At 41.3% G+C, this 21,182-nt stretch overlaps 2 protein-coding genes across 4 annotated transcripts in view; one reads left to right on the forward strand and one right to left on the reverse strand.

Annotated features, from left to right (window-relative positions):
* The window catches only part of RALGPS2 (Ral GEF with PH domain and SH3 binding motif 2), a 138,589-nt gene that overhangs the window by 84,725 nt on the left and 32,682 nt on the right, over window positions 1–21,182 (forward strand). The gene's annotated exons all lie outside the window — the stretch shown is intronic.
* Window positions 1,029–20,109, reverse strand: ANGPTL1 (angiopoietin like 1). 2 transcript variants are annotated; one of them, XM_004596268.4, is made up of 5 exons: window positions 19,817–20,109; window positions 14,547–15,395; window positions 4,698–4,891; window positions 2,871–3,141; window positions 1,029–1,438 (listed from the first exon to the last, which is right to left on the reverse strand). In XM_004596268.4, the coding sequence occupies exons 2-5, from the start codon at window positions 15,367–15,369 to the stop codon at window positions 1,251–1,253; spliced, it is 1,476 nt and encodes a 491-aa protein (XP_004596325.2). In that variant the 5' UTR covers window positions 15,370–15,395; window positions 19,817–20,109; the 3' UTR covers window positions 1,029–1,250. The 2 variants fall into 2 exon arrangements, with proteins under 2 accessions (XP_004596325.2, XP_058516703.1); XM_058660720.1 differs by having other exon boundaries at window positions 14,547–15,344; window positions 19,817–20,094.

Raw genomic sequence — 21,182 nt, forward strand, 5'->3', positions numbered from 1 at the left:
GGGGGTGGGAGTTTGGAGGGGAATCCCAGCCTATACAAAAATGTACCACATAATTCAAAATTCAAAATAAAAATATTTTTAAAAATTCAGATATTGGCACAGTAAATATTTGGCACAATGTGAATAATTTGCTGATTTCATAAATATGTAAGATGCATTTCAGGAGACTGGTGTTCAGCATATTGTGTGAAGATAATATTGAAAATTCACTTGTGGGCCCAGCGGCGTGGTCTAGCGGCCAAAGTCCTCGCCTTGAATGCCCCAGGATCCCATATGGGCGCTGGTTCTAATCCCGGCAGCTCCACTTCCCATCCAGCTCCCTGCTTGTGGCCTGGGAAAGCAGTCGAGGACGGCCCAATGCTTTGGGACCCTGCACCCGGGTGGGAGACCTGGAAGAGGTTCCTGGTTCCCGGCATCGGATCGGTGCGCACCGGCCCGTTGTGGCTCAGTTGGGGAGTGAAACATCGGATGGAAGTTCTTCCTCTCTGTCTCTCCTCCTCTCTGTATATCCGGCTTTCCAATAATAATAAAAATCTTAAAAAAAAAAAAAAAAAAGAAAATTCACTTGTACATGTTTTTAGAAATTGAGCAGTTAAGTAATACATATATTTGTGTCCCCACTTTTTCACTTCAAAAGGTATATATCTTAATTGTGAGTCACTTTTTTTGGGAAAAATTGGCCCCATGACATTGTCAAGAATTCAGATTTAATCATTACATGTCAAAGACACAAATTCATTCGAAATAACTTTTATTCAATGAAAAATGTATTTTCTATTGGCAAAACTAGAGATGTCTCTCTAATTTCCTGTCGTTTTATATAAATAAAATGAGTTAGTTGGCTGATCTTAGAAATTATTTTTTCTTGGGCGTTAGAACAGTCTCAGTTTTTAAATAAGTTGCTAAATATTTTAGACATGTATTCTCTTTTGATTTAAAATAAAGCTGAGATTTGTTTTACATGTGACAAATATGTACATTTTAGGAAATAAATGTTGCCTTATGCAGGCAATATAATTTTTTAAAATAACTAGGATGAAAGCAATCTAGGGTATGGTTACAACCAACATTCTGTGCCACATGGCAGGAACACGGAACTGTGTTGACAGAGTCCTTGTGTAGCATTGTAAAATTCATTTTGGAAACCATCTGTAGAAATAAACTGTGCAAAGTAATGTACGTGCAACGTTTCCATGTTCAGGGACTGAAGAACACAGCAGTGCCGTGCCGTTCCACCTGGGGGCCTGTCCTCAGTCGATAGGTTTGATCATCATCTGGACCGCTCTCATGGAGTAGGACCCGCCTCTGTACTCGGCCCAGAAGATTCCGTCTTGGTGCTTGCTCCGGTAGTGGCCGCCCCGGTACCACACTCCATTGAGGTTGGAGTGCGCACAGGCGTTGTACCACCAGCCTCCCTTGTGAAAGTGAGCGCAGTTGCCTTGGAAGGAAAAAAAATACACATAGATGTCACAGTAGAGGTTTTCTCTAAGTATGCCACTCTGAAAAAAAACATAAAAACTTCTCTTTGGAGCTTTTTCTTAAAGCTTTGCTTTCCGATTTCAGTCACCATTACCTCGTAGTTTTGTGTTGTGGCTGTTCTCATTGTATCAATTGCTTCAAAGATCACTTATCTTTTTCAGATTTTTGTTTGAGAATGATTCATTTTCTAGGGGCCACATAGATAAAGTGCAAGCAATGGATGTAAGAAAGAGGGAAAGATTGGGAAGGGCTGATGAGAGATTGTCAATGAAGAGAAAATTTTCAGGAAAAAAGTTATGAAAATAAATAGCAAACCCTAGTATAAAACAGAACAGCAGACGCAGCAATTTGATGGGTTTCTGTAAGTAAGGCATAAATTATATAGTTTCTCCAACATTTGCCAGTGTGAAATGGTTTAAAGTAGAAACCCATTTGCAGCTTGCCAAGATGTAACTTGGAAGAATAAATTGATTTTCAGGGAGCGTATCTCTTAATCAGGGCAGAAATCTGGTTTTAAAGGGCAAAGCAAGTTGCTGCCATGTGGTAAAGTGGATTAAGCTGCCACCAAGACACTGGCGTCCCATTTTGGTGCTGAATGAAGCCCTGGCTGCTCTGCTCTGCAGTCCTGTTCCCTGCTAACGCACATGGGACTGCAGCAGAGTGTAGCCCACATCCTCCAGGCCTGCACCCTCGGGGAGGTCATGATGGACTGCCAGCCTCCTGACGTGGGTTGTGGCTATCTGGGGAGTGAACCAGCAGACAGATGATCACTGTCTAATTAGAAGAGTTAAAAAGGAGTAGTGGTCTGATCAACTCTTCCTAAAAGCGACATGACTTTGCTGTGCGACACAGCAGTTTCATCCCAGCGCTCTATGCCGTGTGTCCAGGTCTGCTGCCTCCCTGCCCTGCGGCCCCTGCTGTACAGGTTACCTTCTTGGGGTGGCAGGCGCAGCAGCACCCATCGCAGGCTCTGGTGCCCAGGCTGTTGTGTCCAGGTTTTATTGTCCTCACTTGTGACCTGTGGGTCATTTTGTCTCCAGCTGCCAAGACCCTAGTGCCCACAGCAGTGCCCACAGCAGTGCCCTGGCGTGTCTAGTTAGTACTTTTTAGGCAGTTGAGCTTTATTTCCAGATGAATATATTTCTGTTTTGTTTTTCTCCCTAGAACTTTGTTCTTCACAGAGATTGCAGTTTGGATCTGTGCTGTAAGGTAATCTCTACAAGGTGCTTCTTTCAGTGGGTTATGTTCCCTTCGAGTCCAAAATGATCTGGGATGTTAGTATCTGCACTTTCATAGGTAGATTCTCTTTTGCATAGGAAGTGATGATGATTTGAGCAATAACTAAAAAAATGTTATGATTACTCAAAGCATGAACGTTTCTTTTGACCCACCTGTGTATGTATCCTTATCTCGGTCGAGCGTGGTGAACTGTTTGCCATTATGCCACATCAGAGAGTCCCCTGCGTTCCCCTGGTAAGTCCCCAGGCGCAGTCTGTAGTATTCACTTTCAGGTTCCAGGCGAAAGCTGCTGTACTCTGCATAGACCTTTTTATCACTCCAGTCTTCCAGTTCAATTAACAACTTATAATTGTCTTGATTGCTAAGCTTATAGATATTTTCCAGTCCAAGCCAGTATTCTCCGTCAATGTTTCCAAACCCTTTCTGTTTAACGAACACACAGATGCATCAATAAGGGGATAGTTAAGGTTTTTATAGGTAAGTTATATATACTTGATAGCTTAAAGATATTGGACATTTAACTGATCACACAGTCACTTTGTTTTAGGTTTGTCTTCATCAAATAAATATAAAAGCAAATACGATAAATGCAGAAGAGGACAAAATTTCTGCTTTGCATACTCAAATAAAAAAGGATATCTAACAATGAAATGAGAGCATGCATTTTAGAGTAAATTCAGTAAGATCGGTAAATATAAGATAATTTTATATTTTTAAAAAATAATGCTTTTAGAAAATTGTAAATTAATGTTTGAAAAAAGCTATCAACTGCTACCATGTTTGAGTAAGCACTTGACATTGCAAGTGTGCAAGAAAATAAATTTGGCAAACCTGATCTTAACACTCCAGGTATGTCTTCAGGAAGGCAGTGTGAGAGAATTTTCCAGTCTCTCATGTGTGTTGCTTGTTAGGAATCTGTACAACTTTTGACTTGGATGTATTAATTCTCACTTGTAGCTGCCAGTGTGACCTTGTTTATAGTTTTGAAAGAATGGAATAACTAGAAACCATCTTTCCTGTTTGCCTTCCTTAAACAAGGTGTTTGTGTGTGTGTGTGTGACTTAAGCATTATAAAAATCAGAGTTGTTAGCAAAGACCAGTTGTCTACCCTTCCAAAATAGCCATCCCATAATTCTATTCCTATATGAAACTGTAGGTTTAAATCATGTCCCAATAGCACCAATGTCTCATATCACAAAACATGGTATCTTCATTATCAGGGGTGATTAGTGTCTTTCAAAAGGGAGTTGTCTTTTGTTTGTTTTTGAAGATTAGCAGTTCATTTACTTAAATATATTTGATAGAACATGTGTGGTCATAAACAAAACATTGTCTTGGGAAAAATAATTCTCAGTGTCAAATTTTATGTATGAGGGTTCTTCAAAAAGTTCATGAAAAATGGAATTATAGGATATTTTTCTGTTTTTGTTTTGATTTTAGCTTTATTTATTTGAAAGGCAGAGCAAGACAAAGGTTTGCACTGCGTCATTCCCCAAATAGCCACCACAGCCAGGACTGGGTCCAGACTGAAGCCCGGAGCCGGGACTCAGCCACGTCTCCCACATGGAAGACAGGGCCCAAGCACAGGGCCCCCGCTCGGTACTTCCCTGGGCACGTTGGTGGGAAGCTGAGTTAGAAGCAGAACAGCCGGCCCGTGAACCCGCACTCCACTCACGTCACAGGTGGCCTTGCGACGCCAGCACCAAGTTTATTTTGGTGCAAAAATAAATTTTTAAAATTCATGTATAGTTTTTTTGTAATACATGTTTTTATGAACTTTTTGAGGACCTTTTATGTAAGTGGATATTTAAAAATAGATGGTCAGTATCTTTACATTTTATTTTTGACCTTCAGACATCTTTGACAGGTGCAAATGGTGGAAAAGCCTGTGGTTACGCGCCTGTCGCTGTCTTGTTTAGCATGACCCTGTTGTAGATCTGCTTTGTTTGAGCTCCTCTAGGTCTGAGTCACTGGTGTACCTTATAATTTTCCCAATTCCTGAAAAAGTTGACAGAGCCATCTTTCCTTTTCTGAATCACAGTCCAGCCGCCAGGGTCCAGACTGTTCTCACACCACAGCTGCACTGGTCCGTTGCTGTTTTCAGGTTTAATCAGGTAGATCCCACTGACAGAATGCCCAGCTGCTTTTGCTTGCTGACAGTCTTTGAAGGGTCCTGCAATTTACATTGTGTTGATTATCAAGAAAGCTCAGAGTTTTAATCATGCTTCTTAACCTTTGTCTGTCTTTATGCAACATTATGAAAGTTAATGAAACTACATAAAAGTATGACTTTACTCCCATTACCCAGAGTACATTGATGTGTTTTATCTTCCATTTTCCTTGTTTTTGTCCAGAAGCATGCAGTTTATATCACTATAATCCTAAACCACATACAATTTGGATTCATCTTATTTCAACAAGCGTTTCCATACATCTTCAGTAGCCTTTGACAGTGATATAAAGGTTTCATCTGATTTTTGCTATTCTAAATAATAGCACACAAAATGTCTTGACTCTGACTGGGTGATAATTTTCATATTTACACGTAGAAGTGCCTTGAGTACAGTTCTTCGTAAGGACCCAGTTTGTAAATTCTCAAATCCACATCCTGTATTGGAATCCGTGGGTTCAAGTCCTGCCTCTGCTTGTGATCCAGCATCCTGCTCCTGGGACTGTCTGGGAGGCAGAAGGTGATGGCCCCAGCCTGTGGGTTTCTGCCACCCACATGCAAGACTCAGAGTCAGCTGGGCCCAGCGCCTGCTGGGTGGGCATTTGGGGAGTGGAGCAGCAGGCACAGGATCTCTCCCTGTCACTGCCTTTCGAAATAAATGAAGTTTAAAGAAACAAAGTTCAGTATTAAGGTCACAGACATTTTAGAAATGCTAAATGTATTTTCCCAATTAAAACTCACAATGTGTATTCACATACTAAAGACTGGGAATTCTGAAGATAAAGAAACCAGAGTTTCCCAAACTTTTTGAATCTTATGTTCTACCCCTCCCCACCTCATTGAGCACTTACTAACAGTCTATGAGAATACATTTCAGAAATGTTGACCAAAATGATTTCCTAAAGAATTGTGTCCATGTATATGACCGGTGCGGTGACCCCGTTCTGGTTTACAGATGGAATAGTTAAGGGACGTGTCACGGGCACCAGTAGACCTTTCCGACTCCACGCTAGCTACAACTGCTCTGGTAACATTGCAGACTTTCGGACGCTCTCTATTCCTAAATCACTGATCTTCAAGCATCACTTGTGGGGTACCCAAGTCTTGACCTTGTGAAATGTGCTGTACATTCAGCTTCAGTAACCTGGGGCACAAAACCTTATGTTCTTGGAAAAAAATCCCAGAGAAACAATATGATTTCTTTGATTTACTGATAGTATTGTTTTGGGTTGTTTTTTTTTTAACCAGTCACATATGGCTACTTCACGTTACAGAAACATACACTATAATCAAGTTAGAGAAAAGTTAATAAGACTGTCGTATTTTTTAAGTAGAATGGGAAGTAGATGGAAGGAGAAATGAAGTATGATAGTCGGGTGCTGCCTGGTGACAGAGCTGTCTGTTCACAGGCAGGGACTCTGCGTGTGTGTCTGTAGCTGGAATCCGGAAGCTCTCAAATATTTGTTGAACCAAGTGATTCCAGAGTGTCCTCATTTCTACATTTTCTTTCAAGAACTGTATTTTTTGCATCTAGCATAGGCTGGAGACTGTTTCATTCTCAAAGGACAAAGAAGTAACCTTAGAGTTAAGTGGGAGATACAAGTGGGAAGATGGGGGCCAGCAACTGCCTTAACAGGTTAAGCCGCTGCCGGCAACACCAGCATGCCATATCGGTGCTACTTGGAGAGACAGAGGCCTTCCTGGTTCACTCCCTAAATGGCCACAGCGGCCGGAGCTAAGTTTATCCGAAGCAAGGAGCCAGGATATTCCCCCAGGCCTCCCATGTGGGCACTGGGCCTAAGGACTGCCTTCCCAGGCCAGAACTAGGAAGCTGGATCAGAAGTGGGAAGCCAGCACCCTGGGCAGAGGCTTGGCCTTTCTGCTGGCCCCATAAGTACCGTTTTCTGCTCAGTCACCATGACAGTCCAGCATTTGCGTGTATTTATTCATGCACCCCTAACCTGTGCTAACCTACTGAATATTGTGAATCTTAGAAGAAATACTTTCTCATTTGCATATCATATTTCCTTCCTGCCCTAGAATGAATTTATAAATTATTCCTATATTAAATGTTTTATTGCTTTCTGTACCATGGACACCAATGCTTAGTAGAAATTCTTAAATAGCTAGTAGAAAATTGTCAGCTTTATTCCTTGAGAGATCAAATGCAACTTTCTGGTTTGCATATTAACAGAAGTAAGTTGATTAGCGTATGATTCGGGAATTTGTTCATATTTCACACAGTATAGCCTAGAAGTGCTTTTTAATTTTTAAAAAATTGTTGTTAATCTTTTTCTTGCATTAAATAATCATGAAATAGATCTATCATCTATGGCACACACTTGGATTATTCTCAAAGCAGGACTGGAATTCTGTGTACTGAATTGGGAAATACCAACCTCTCTCCGCTAGTTAAGATTAAAGTGTTTGTAGAGCTAACACCTTTGAATCAGTCTAACTCATGGAAGGAACAGCAATGCTGTATTACTTCCCAGGATATGTTTTTCAGTAAGAACCCGTATTTTCGATATTCCATGTGCTTTAAAGGTCTTCAAAATCTATAGTTTGAATACCAGCTTTACCAGCAAGCAACCTGTCCTTTTTCTGTAACTCCTTAATTACTTTAAGCATAAGCAAAATTCCCTGTAATAGAAAGAGAAACACAGCAAAAAAAGATAGTAATTTGGATTTCAAATAGCTGTTGAGTAAGTAGGCGCTTTTGAGGAGTATTTTTTAATGTGTTAAAATCTGAGATGTATTCAGCATTTCTCAAGTGGAAAATTGAAGTGATAATGTAGTATTCTTATAGTAACTTAAGCTATTTACATTAATTTTGTGTGTTGAAGATGTAATTACCAGCCCGAACTTTGAAGGTTTTAGATGCTAATCTATCAGGTTTCTTGCATAGCCAATTGTTACAGTTCCATCCCAACTGCCTGTGCCTAATCTGTAGGGTTTCTGTTAGTGTGTGCATTCCACTGAAACTAAGACAGTGACTAACGGGAAGCATTACATAGAATTGTTGATACAAAATTTTCAGTGATGTGAATATATTCACCTGCCATTTTAAAGCATGTTTTTAGTTTCCAGTGATTACTTCTCAAGTTTAACGTTTTAGAGTTACCTTTTATGCCTCTGTATATCTAACACAGCGAGGCACAGAAAGGGAAAGGCACCATAGAGTCGTGCTGATTACCAGTGATCAGCTCGTGCACAGCGTGGTTCTGATGTGTCCCTGCGTCCGCCCAGCACAGGAGAGGCAGCTGGGCCTCAGGAGAGCCTGCCAGGGCCCTTGCTGGGGCTCAGAGCCATCCTGCCGCTTCCTGGGAGGGGCCTGGCTCGACTCCATTCACCCTCAACGAATGAACTTAGACAAAATGTTTGTTTTATAAAAGATCTAAAATACAGCTAGTGAATAACACTAACTGGATTTTGTTGTTAATTACAACTGCTCAGACATTTACATTGCCTGAGTTTGTTTTATAATGTAAAGCAATATTTCTGGAAAATATTTTTGAGCTAAAAAGTTATTTTCTGTATGTTCATTTTTGAGGTGCATTGTTCCTATAAGCATTTTAAAAGAAAATATAAAATTGCCACTCATTGTAAGCCCTTTCTTCAGATGTGTGATATATGTCTGTGTGTGGTTAAATTGACCATCCTGCCCGCTCACACTCAGAACAGTGGCAGTTAGTGCTTCTTGGAGCTCAGCCATTGCCCCCATCCACCTCCATGCACTCCTGACACTCTGCTACCCCTGAACAGTTCTCTTTGACTGAGAATTACAGGGGATATGTGTCTCTGGTGGCCAGCTGAACATCTTTTTGAGTTTCGCTGATGGCATGTATCTCATGCTATGTCAGGTTCCAGCCTGTAGAGTTCAGCCATTGGAATTCCTTGGTTCAGAAACTTACAAGATCAGAAGGCATATCTCTCGTGGCTCTCTTTGTAAAATGCCAAGATAGCTTTGGACATTTTTCCCAGAGAAAAATGAAAATTAAGCAAATTATTTGGCACCTTTTAAACAAGCCTGTTTATTATTGCTTGTAGCAGTTCATATTTGGTAAGAATCACCAGGTATTGATACTAGAAGGGATACCAGAATTAACCAATCTAACTAGCAGCTCTAACTGTAGAAATGAGAAGGTAGAGATAGGTTAAGTGACTTTCTCAAAGTCACATGGCAAACATAGAGTAGGTCCAACTTTTATAAATTTTGTGTCTTTTCTTTACATGTTCATCAGTGTTTCATTGATGGACTGGTTCCTATGGCGTACCTAATCATGCCTGAACTTGGGTGAGCAACATTTATAGAATAAAATAAGTTAAAATCAGTGTTTACTTAATAATGATGAGTAAAGGAAGAAAAGTTCTCCCACCTTGATTTGCATTGCCTTATTGGGGTTATAAACAACATTGTTTCATTACAGCAAAGCGTGTCCAGGGGCACCTTGGACATACTGAATCCTAACATAGGATTGCATTTGGTAACAATGGATGTGTGTGTGTGCACACGCACACGCTGAAGCACAGTATAAAACAGGAACATTTCTTTAGTGTGTCATTGTATAAATATGATGCAAATAGTCATTGCTCTGGAGTGGGTGATTCCGTTCAAGTGAATGAAGGCCCCATGGAACACTCCACAGCTGCCGTCCGAATGCTCCCACAATTGTTCTCGAGCTTACCACCCTCCAAAAAAATCACACCTCACTTGTATTTATTTATAAATTATATATATATAACCTAGGCTGATAGGCCCTATACATTAAAAGCTTACATAGTACCTGTAGAACATTTTAAACAAATCTTAAGATACACCTTTTTTTCTTTCTATATTTACAGGATCATTTCCATATATAGCTTCCCTTTAGAAATCAAAGGGCTTGAGGTATTAACATTGATCGTCATTTACCTAATTTATTCACACTCTGAGCTCTTAACTACTGTTAATTAAGACAGGATAAAATCAATAACCTAGTGAAATTTAATGTATTAAAGTTTCATAAAGATCTTTTTTTATTTAAATAATCTATTTTATTGTATTGTTGACAATCTTTACATAGTTAATTACAGTTAAAGAAAAAGAAAAAAAAAGGTTCAGGGGGATAGGGAAGTGGGTAATACTATTATGTCCATATTGTTTCCATCATGTATCTGAGGTAGAGGGGGATATTGAGGGAGAATCCCCACCCGGTTTCCCACCCACCCCGAGTCCCGGATGTGGGGCATGCTCTGAGATATGTGCTCGAGTGGTGTTAATAGTTCTCCGGTTATGAATCGCTGCCAAAGTTTCATAAAGATCTTAATGATTGACTTAAGAAGCTCTATACAGGGGCCAATGGTATGGCTCAGCTGGACTAATCCTCCACCTATAGGCACCGGCATGCTACATTGGCTCCATTTTGTGTCCCAGCTGTTCCACTTCCCATCCAGCTTCCTGTTTATAGCCTACAAAAATAGTAGAGGACGGCCCAAAGCCTCGGGACCCTGCACCTACACGGGAAACCTGAAAGAGGCTCCTGGCTCTTGGCTCGGGATCAGCTCAGCTCCAGCTGTTGTGGCCACTTGGGGGAGTGAACAGCAGATGGAAGATCTTTCTCTGTGTAAAACTGCCTTTCTAATATAAAATAAGTAAATCTTTAAAGACACACACATCAAATATTAAAAAAGAAAGAGAGAGACTCCAGAAATCAGCTAACTGCTTTTCCAGCTGCAAGTGAGACACAGTGTCTCCCCGGAAGGAGATTGTAATACAGCTGGAAGACGTGCTGTGGGCACTCGTAGAGATGATTGGCAATTCAAGAGAGAGTGTGAAATGCCATGTGAATGTGATGAAAGTAGAGCTCTTCTTGGAGCGAACGGTGACTGCAAACCCACGGGACTTATCAAGGTGACTTCCAGCAGGACTTACCATTTTGTTTTGTGTTCGATCTGAACTTCATAGTTTGAATAGTCAGAAGGCTTGAGACATTTTTACAGGAAAATGAATGAATGCTTTTCAGTGAAACAGAAGGGGTTTATGAAACAAACTAAGGAAAAGAAAGCTAGCAAGAGAAGCAGGTTTGAGGACGTTATTCTTAGCCATCCTAGGCAAACTGAACTTTGTTTCCAGTGGAGAACTGGTGAGAAGTATGATTTGTGGGTAGCTTAGAAAGCAGATCTACTGGAACCCAGAACATATTTTGATGGAGAAAGAGACCAGTTGTCAGGCTGTGTGCGTTTCTTATAGCTAACTTTTAAGCCCAGCCTTGTGGCATAGTGGGTAAAGTTGCCATATGCAATGCTGACATCCCATAAAGGTGCCAGTTCCTGTTGTAGCTGTTCCACTTCTGATCCATCTTCCTGCTAATAGCCTGGGAAAAGTAGCATGGTATGACTCAAGTGCCTGGTCCTCCATCATCCATGTGAGAGACTTGGCTGAAGCTCCTGGCTCCTGGCTCCAGCCTGGCCTAGCACTGGCAGTTGCAACCATCTGGGAAGGACACTAGCAGACAGGAGCTCCCTCTCTCCCTCTCCCTCTCCCTCTCCCCCTTCTGCTCCCCCCTCCCCTCTCCCCTGTCTCCTTTCTCCCCTGTCTTCTCTCCCTTCTCCCTCACCCTCTTCCCTGCCTGCCTCTCCCCCTTCTGCTCCTGATCCTCCCTTCCGCCACCCTCATTCCCTTTTTTTGTTTCTTTCCCTCTCTTTTCCTCCCTCCCTTCCTCTCTCTCTAGTAACTGACTTCCAGATAAATAAATAAATATTTTGGGAAAAGCTGCCTTTTGAATGTTAGACATTGTGGTGAGTGCTCTTTGAGCGTTGAGCTTGGTGAAGTAGTAGTTTTATTCCCATTGTAAAGATGAGGAAAACGAAGCCCAGAGAAGTCTGCTGCGTCCCACCCTGCGGTCTCATGCCTAGTGACCCAGGAAGTCTGTCTTGTCTGTCTGCTAGCTTCTGCCATGAATTCTTTGAATTTCAGACTTCTGGCTCTGACTAGAAACCAGAGGCATATGTGAGTGGCTGCAAAGAGACTTCTGACTGGAAACAGACCAAGTGGAAGTATCAAAGATGAGCTGAGCTAATTAAGAAATTGGTGATAACGTAGATCAAAATAGAGAAACCAGAACCATTCAGTCCATCAATTTTACTAACAGAAGCTTGTTCTAGAAATGTAATCACAGAATAAGAAAAACAACAAAGTTACTTTTAACGAATTATAAGAATATGAACCAACTTTGTTTATAAGAGAAAAAACGTAGAGGTCATTATCAGGTTCTGAGTAGTTGCATATTCGATGAGGCTGCTGAGAAAGTTAAGTGGTGTTCACACAGTTTTCTTCAGTAGAGTACTAATGTAGGGAAAGGACTGGTTAGCAGCTTAGTCACTCATTGGTCAGGGACCTGAAATAGCCCGGGCACAGGGTGCCACATCCGATCCTGGCTCACTGCTGAAATAGCCCGGGCACAGGGTGCCACATCCGATCCTGGCTCGCTGCTGAGGCAGGATCCTGAGCAGGGGGTTCAGTGTCTTACAGCAGCGTTCACACTAGCAGGGAGATGGACAGGTACATAAATAACTTCAATGTGATTCAGTGTAGAACGCATTCTCAAGAAATAGTCATTGATTTGGGATTTATTCGTCATTGATTTAGGTATGGATGTTTAAGTATGAAAAGGCGTAATGTTAACAGTAGTATTTAAGCCTTGGAATCTGCTAAATTGTCAGTTAAAGTGACGGTTTAGTTTTGGTTAGAGTCTGGAGGGAGAGCTCCATTCAGGTGTCATTTGAATAGTGGGAAGATGTGGAACCCTGAAGTTGTACGCAACCTCTAAATAGATCTTAAAGCTCTAGGGGCTGGCGCTGGGGTGCGGCACGTAAGCCTCCATCAACCATGCCAACAGGCCGCGTGGGTGCTAATTTCAGTCCCAGTGGTGGCGCCTCTGATCCCACGTCGCTGCTAATGGCCTGAGAAAGCAGCAGCAGACGGTCTCCACACCCACCTGGGAGACCCCATGGAGCTATGGGCTCCTGGCTTTGCTCTGGCCAGTCCCTGCTCATTGCAACTGACTTGGTGAGTGGTGAACTGGCAGGTAAAAGACCTCGCCCCTCAACCCTGTCTCATTTCTGCAACTCTGACTTTCAAATAAATGAATTAAATCTTTAAAAACAATAAATCTTTGAGGCAGAAAAGAGGAACAATGCTAATGAAAGACTTAAGGATGTAGGAAGATAGGCCAGTCTGGGAGATCAGGAAAGCAGACGTGAGTGGCCTGTGGCATGCCTGGCCACAAGGGAAGCACGGCCGCCCTGTGTTCTCTTGCTTTCCAGGCTTGGGTTTGTGCTTTGGATGACATTTAAAATGATTTCCTAGTCTGTCTGCAGCTTTATGTCCTGTCTGTTCAGTAAGTGAGTGAATTGGGATATGCTCATATTTTTATTTTGAAAAATACAGGTTTTCCCCTTTATGCTGGACGATTTGGGAGATTGTCTTAGGAGAAAATGGATATAAATATAAAATAATGGTACAATACTCATTCAGAAAATAAGCGGTGTGTCTACTAGCAATGAAACATACATGAATTACTCCTCTTTGTTTTCTGAGTACCCACATCAATGACAAAGGAAGGAAGGAGGAGTGAAATTAAGGAATGGAGGAAGGAGGTCTTACAATAAAGCCACTTCTTTGGATACAAGGTGCAAACATTTGTGTGGCCTTGAGCAGGCAGAGGGGTAGCTTTTCATGTAGAGACTTTAGGGCACGGAGGTCATGGTTTTTGTACAGAGGTTATTTCCTTCAAGATAGGAAAGGCCCAAGAACCCCGGGGCCTGGTCAGACTTACTTGTGGTTCACTTGTACATGAGTGTCTGCTGAGTGAGAGGGAGAAAACAGATATAATCACAGGCCTGAGGAAGTGAATGCAGAATGTTGGGGTTCCTGGTAAGAGCACCCAGAGGTAATGGAAAGGCTTGGGCACTGCAGGCAGGCCCTGGAGGGAAGGTGCTGCGTGCTGGCGGTGCTGGAGCGGCGCTGGAGTGCAGGGCCCCAGCGGGGGAGAGGAGCCACGCAGGCTCATCTGCGAGGAAGCTAGATTGCAAGAATTTGCATGAAGGGCCCGCAGCGTGGCCTAGCGGCCAAAGTCCTTGCTTTGAACGCCCCGGGATCCCATATGGGCACTGGTTCTAATCCCAGCAGCTCCACTTCCCATCCAGCTCCCTGCTTGTGGCCTGGGAAAGCAGTCGAGGATGGCCCCAATGCATTGGGACCCTGCACCCACGTGGGAGACCTGGAAGAGGTTCCTGGTTCCCGGCATCAGATCAGCACAGCACCGGCCCGTTGCGGCTCACTTGGGGAGTGAATCGTCGGACGGAAGATCTTCCTCTCTGTCTCTCCTCCTCTCTCTGTATATCTGACTTTGTAATAAAAATAAATAAATCTTTAAAAAAAAGAATTTGCATGAGGGACTGCCCTTTCACAGAGTACCCAAGTTTGATGAATTCCTAGAACCTTTGAGTTGGTAGAAGATACAGTTTTAGGTTCTATTCTTGATGATACTAAGAAAAAATAGAAATTATAATGCATATGTATAATATCACCAAGGTGAATAAGCACTTATGAGCATTGTTAAATAAGTTAGAAGACACATTAGCCTCTTGTGGTTTTAACCGTGAAGTAACTCACCTTCATTGATGAATGTTACGGGTGGAATCTTGAAAGGACTTTTGGTAGGAGAAGTCGCCAGGTCAGGTGGTGGCACTGAGTCCCTGGGATAGCCTGGGTCCCTCTGGATCTCGTTGCCCCCCAGCAGGCCTGGAGTGTATTGGTGACTGTTGGGAGTGTGCTGTGGCACCACCTGGACCAGAGGGGGCGACACACGGGTGTCTTGTCGGGAAAATAGTCTCAGGCACTGCTCCTCCAGCAGAGTGATGGTCACCGACTGGTTGTTGACGAGGTCCGTCAAGGACGCGTACTTCACCTCTAGCTCCCTGTACCTGCTCGCCATCTTGAGCATTTCCGTGGTGACGTTGAGGACCTTGTTTTCCAGCTGGGAAAGTTCAAGCGAATTATCCCTCTTACGGATTATCTCATGTAGTAGTTGCATGTAGAGTTGGGTGACTCGAGAGTTCATGTTGCGGCTTTCTTTTCTCAGCAGCTTTACTTCATTGACAATGTTTCCGTCCACGTCCACCACCAGCTGCAGGACGTCTATCTCCCGCTTCTGCCTGGAGAGCACCTCCTTCAGGTTCTCCAGGTCCATCCTGGTGATCATGTCTTTAATGGTGCCTGCATCTTGCCCTTTGGTGTTGACACAGATAGGCCCGGTGATTTTTTGTTCGGGGACCAGGAATGTGTAGGAACATTTCTTTGTCTCCTCCTTGCTGTCTGTGGCACGTGGGTGTCTCCTTGGGGCCGGTGTTTTCATTTTGAACTGCCCTCCTCTGCAGTGTCCAGCGTCCAGCAGCAGGAAGAACAGCACACCTGTGGTCCAGATAGAAGCCTTCATTTTGAAGTGAAGTTGTACAGTGACGTCTTTGGGGAAACAAATCAGTGGAGGGGAGAAGTAAAAAGAATTCATATTAATCTATAAAGCCAGTAATAGAAATTTTAAAAGTAAGTGTTAATGACTGGTGAGAAGTAGCTTTTTAATCTCTTAAGCTTGATACTGACATGTGTTTGAAGATCGGGGTTGAAGAGTTACCCTTTCAGCACACCACGCCTGCTGAGCAGTGTGGTCAGTGCCTGTGTGCTGCAGCAGGCACACTGCTAGGTGCTGCTGGACCTGGGGGGCTCTCCTGCCTTCCCAAAGTGCCACGCCCCTGCGATTGTGAAATGGTGCACATTGTTAGGCATTAATCTAAATATTCCTGGCCTCACAAGTATAGAAATTACCAGGTAACTTAGCATGTAGTTTCAATTAAATTGATAGGCCTTTTTAAGAAAGATCTGGGACCAGATAGTTTTAGCATCATGTTTGCTTTTGCTTTTGTAGCCTGTCTTGAGATTGGTGATGGATTTGTTTCCTGAATCATAAATCTACTATGTGCTGTAAATTTGTGGATTACTGAATAGGTTAATTCTGTTAGCAGCAGTTCTGCTGATAAGTATTTTAGTAAAAATGTCATTTTCCACAAGTGTTACCAAAGAAAGGAGCTGTCTGAATGTCAGAACTGGAAGATGCGTTAGAGACTAGTTGGATACATGTGCATGTTGAAGCCTGGAGCCACAGTGTTAGAACCAGTTCTTCAGAATGTCCTGTCACTATGGCAGTGACACCTGCACAGAGGTGGGCCAGGACTATTTCACACTTGCTGTGGCCGATAAGAAATATTTTATAATACAGTTTCTTCTAAAGAAACACTGGAGCCGGTTTCAAGGGCTAACACTTCTTTACTTTTTATTAGTTACCACTGAGCAGAATAAAATAGATAAGCTATGTTTATTCCATCATGTTAATTTGCAGCTTCTGTGTTACAACAAAGCCTCCCACGCTTGTAAATGCGATTCCTAGCTGCTGTTCTTGGAGTTGGCAGTGAGTGTGTAAGAAAGCGTTTCTATCCACTTAACATGCCTGTTTCTTGATCTGAGAAGTCAGGCCAACCCCAAGTTGCTTTTCACTATCCACAGTAATAATAGTAGTAACAAGTTCATTCTTACGTTTCCTGTTGGGTGCTCCATGCATGCGTGGAGTCATTTTTACTTCTTAACACAACCCCATAAAGTAACCTATTTTGCTCCCTATTTGCAAATTAAATAGCATCCAAAAGCTGAAGATCTCAGTGAGTCATATCGCTTGGCGGAGATGGAGAATTTGAACAAAGGCAGAAGACTGCGTGTTGTTATTTTTAGTTTGCCTCAACAGTAAGTAGGAACAGACTGAAGTCTTTTCTGTGAGCAACTCTGTGGCAGTACCTGGAGAACAAACACTCCAGCAGGATCCAAACTTGTGCTGCTAACTTTCCCACAACTAGATTTGTTCTCGTCAGGTTAAGACAGCAAACTAACTGTAGGATTCCTGGTTTGCATGAGCTTTCCCTGGTTTGCATTGGTTTTCATTGACTGGTTGTCTAATTATGCCAATGTATTTGTGGAACATTTTTGTAAGAATCTTTCTTCCTTATTTTTATATTCCGGACATTTCTGCTGTCATCTCTTTCCCTCGTGTGTAGTCCATCAGTTGATATTTGTGTCTGATGTGTGATTTTGGTCCCCTGCAAAAATAGAGTTGTGTCAATGAGATGCAGACTCTTCAGCTACTTTCACTTTCTAAAATCTTGTCTTCTTGGGGTTTTTTTTTTTTTTTGGTGTTTTTATTTGAGTCGTGGATAGATAATGAGATTAAACCACAGAATGAAAGAGTGTGGGAGAAATTCTTTCTTTAACTAACTTGATCAAGATGAGGCTTTGTGTAGCTGACTGCAAGCCTAGAGCACACCTGAACTAGTCATCCTGGTTGTTTGTGACTTTGAACCTTACCTTAGGCGTCAAGGAGAAAATTTAGACCTTAGGAGTCACCTAACATGTTTTATTTTTAAAAGACTTTTACCATACAGGAATTACCTATATAAAAAAACAATGTATGTTATAGTTTCAGGTTCATTTAATTTAGATAGAGCTTGTTAAAAAATAAACTGGGAAAAATAAAGTCCATCAAGCTCCATGGTTAATGTTTATCATTTCTCATACATTTTTAATGTAAGTGGTACCAAATTTAAGTGACAGTAAAATTTAATAATAGAATGGAAGTTGTTGGATCTTAAAATTAGGTTACTTAACTAATTTCTGCCATGAAGTGAACTACCAAAACAAGGAGAAAACAGGATGTGACATGAAACTTCAAAACAAGTAAAATTCATGAATAATACTGATTGCATTAATAAATTATCTTAGTACCAAAGATTTTTGAGGAAGAAGTTGTATTACCCAAGATTTTCACATCAGAGTTGTCAGTTAAGAACTCCCATGCCTCCACCCCCAAAGTCAGAATGTCTCTGTATGTGTTCTGCTCTGGGTCATTGTGGTTCCCAGAGGTTCCTGAATGGTGAAGTCATAGAATTTAAGTTAGCATGCAAACGGGACAATTCAAAGTTGCTTTTTAAAAAGAAATACAGTTCCTTTATCCTTGTTAAAGTAATGACTTAGGTGTCCCTTAAGAAGCAGAGCAAGGAGGCACGTTTGTTAAATGGTAGACTGACTACGTCATGGGTAAAGGACTGGTTTTAAAAATACATTTACTGTTGCCTTTTCTAAAAACGTTCTCTTATTTAATATTTTCCCACATATGTTCAAGTTTTAAAAGCGAAAGATCCATAAATCTATGTTACCTCATAAACCTTTCTGTATACTAAAATTTTCCTGGGTCCCAGGAGAATGTTGTAAATTTGTTCTAGTTACTTAAGGTTAAAATCTGTGTCTTGACTTGGTTGTTTTGATTGAAGGAAAAAAAAGTTTATGTATTTGATTAACTTTGTTAATAGTATTTCTCTTCATAATTGCTACGTCGCCACCAATTAGAACTAGAAATTTGGAGTTAGTTTCTCTCAGATGGTGACTTCAGTAGGGGGCTTTTAACTGGCTATGCTGTGCACTGAGAGCGGCATAAGACATTGAAGTTCAATGTGTGACCTTGAGAATTTGAGCTAACAATTTCTGGATTGTGAAATAGGTTCCGGCAAGACTTGAGAATAATCTCATCCTTAGATTTTTTTTTTTTTTTTTTTTTTTTTTTTTTTTGGAAAGGGATAAGTAGTTGTGTGTGTGATGTAGATTTCAGAGTGAAAGTTTGTGGGCAGCTTTAGTGGAAACTGAAGCCATCCGAGGTCCTGCATGAGCAGCAACAAAAGGAGGTTGGCAGAGCCAACACTGCATGGAAATTTTGTCAAGAATTCTTACGAAATATGTGTTTAATTGAAAACATTCTATATTTAGAGTTTTGAAGCTTGCAGCTTTGGACATGAAAATGAAGACAATATCTTAGTTTGCCATGACACGCTTGTTGAATGTTATGGTTGAAATGTCAGAAGCCAGAGGGCTCCGAAGTATCCTTGCTGTTAAAAACATACTGTAGGTAACTAGTAATCATGATTGTAATAATACAGATACAATGACCCTAAACAGAACATTAAAGAAAGCTGTATGTATGTTTGCCAAAATTATTTGTCTCAAAATATTACATATTTTTGACATTTTAATCTTCTGTTACAGCTAGGTATCTTTTGTGTTCATATTTTCTATTGTTAATGCTGATTGCTTACATAATCTTAACCTGAAAGAGGTTTAGTGTATTTGTATCAATAACTTTAAGTTATCGTTATAAGTTTGTTTCAAGTCTTAGAAATTATAATTTCTGTTACCTGTATACCCAGAAGACCTCAACATTTTTAGTTGGAACAAGAAATACCATAGACTTACCTCATCTTTACAAAGGTTTCTGCTTAAGATTTGATTATTCTAGAATTGGGTTTTCATGGCAAAGCCTTTTGTTGTTTTTGTATCTGCTTCGTTTTGCTTAGTGACTGTGCTGGGAGAAACAGAAGTTTGCGTCTAGCTTTGCTACATAGCACCATTTCTGTGGAAAATAAGCCACCCGTGTTCACCACTCTCTTACTCTGTATACCCGTTTCTGGTCACTGTGCTGTGAACTTTATACATTTAGTCTGTTGTTTGTTAAGATTCCTTTCGTGTGTCACTAAAGCATTTGTTTTCCAGAACACAGCATGTGTGTATCACTATAATAGTACATATCGTTAAATTCAGCTCCAAGTCATGCATTAACCAGCATAAAGTACTTAATGACCAGTTACATGAAGTTGTAAAACAAAACCTTTTTCAGATGAGTTAAGTTACAGAATATTCTCAAGTTCTTTGTTTAATAACTGATTTTAAAATTACAAATACAAAATACACACTTTGATAAAGTACTTTCAAGCAAAGTAAAAGAAATTTTAAAGTACCTTTTTGTGTCTGTTGATGAAACAAATCCAGAAACTTGATGCTCTTATTCTCGGTTTTTTAAAAAATTGAGTTTAGAGGTTTGTTCATCTGTGACTTTAATGGCAGCTGCATTTTTTTGTTTTGTTTTGGATCGTTGAATCCAAGCTTTAATGAGGGCGTCTTTTTTCTTTTTACAGTACTAATCGATTGAGTTTGACAAGCCACCTATGTAATTTTAAGTCGGATAGTGGAAGTTCTGGTCTGTGGCGTGCCTTTAATCCAGCGGAGAGAGCGTTGTGGCTTTGCTCTGTCTGCCACATGGAGAAGTGCAGTAACCAGCTGCAGCTGTCACCGACTCTGTATACAGTACCCTTCAAGAGTGATTCCCTCTCTCTCGGTGGCCTCAAGTTCAGCCCACATATTACGTCACCCCCAAAATTGCTGGAGACTGGGGGGGTGGAACTCTCCTCCTTAGGATTTCCTCCGTGCAACCTTCAGTAGGGCGGGGGCCGGGGGTGGGGGTCCGATCAGCAGGAGGGCAAACGGGCCCGAACAAGGAGAGATTGTGTGCAGGTTGAAGCAAGGGCACCATCTGGAAACCAACTATCCTAGTTCAGCAGGCAGTTTAGAAAACAAACATTCTAGTGGGCTGGCCAGAGATCTTTTAGGTTGAAAACTGAGAAAATAGTACTGAGTTTCATGTAATAGCGGCACCTGCAGGCTGATGTGTTTAGTTTTTGTTATGGGGTGAGAGCTTGACTTTGTCAGGAGACGGGCCACCTAAAATAAAACATTTTCTGTAGCTAATCATTTGTTTCAAGTATGTTACTGCCCAAAGTGCGTTTTTTAAGATTTTAAGCTTGTAAGAAACTTGATTATGTAACATTTCTTAAGATGAATGTACAATATATAATTTCTTAAGATTATATATAATTACCAAGAATAAGTGACATTTTTTCAGAAGCCTGATGCTTTTTAATATTAAACTGTGGTATTATGTAATGTCACATCCTGTACTCTACAAAATGACCTCTCTTATCTAAGCAAGATCATTCTTACTGTTAATTGCTGTGCTGTCATTTTAGGTCAAATATAATCATAGACTGATTGAAAAACAGGAGAGTTCTGTCTCCTCAGATTGGGAACTCAAACAAATCACTGTATCCGCTTCTAGGCCTGTTCCTCCTGCAGTGAAAGCTGGCAGTAGAGGCAGTAGTGAGTGTTGGGAAGGAGACAGTACGGTGCATCCAGAAGCACCATGTAGATTCAGAAACAGCACGTCCTTCTACCTCAGAGACGGGAAGAGGCAGGAGAGACCTAAGATGGACGTTCATTTGGAAAGAAGGAAAGAAAAAAGTTGTCAGATTATAAAGTCAAGAATTACCA

The sequence above is a fragment of the Ochotona princeps genome, chromosome 2, assembly GCF_030435755.1.
Source record: "Ochotona princeps isolate mOchPri1 chromosome 2, mOchPri1.hap1, whole genome shotgun sequence".
Classification (NCBI taxonomy): domain Eukaryota; kingdom Metazoa; phylum Chordata; class Mammalia; order Lagomorpha; family Ochotonidae; genus Ochotona; species Ochotona princeps.

What these genes read in the sequence shown, in the direction of transcription:
- ANGPTL1 (XM_004596268.4), bottom strand. Translation starts at nt 15,369, where the DNA reads ATGAAGGCTTCTATCTGGACCACAGGTGTGCTGTTCTTCCTGCTGCTG. An exon ending in CGTAACATTCATCAATGAAG is followed by an intron (nt 4,892 to 14,546) that starts GTGAGTTACTTC and finishes TGTAAATTGCAG; the next exon opens with GACCCTTCAAAGACTGTCAG. An exon ending in GGAATTGGGAAAATTATAAG is followed by an intron (nt 3,142 to 4,697) that starts GTACACCAGTGA and finishes TTCGTTAAACAG; the next exon opens with AAAGGGTTTGGAAACATTGA.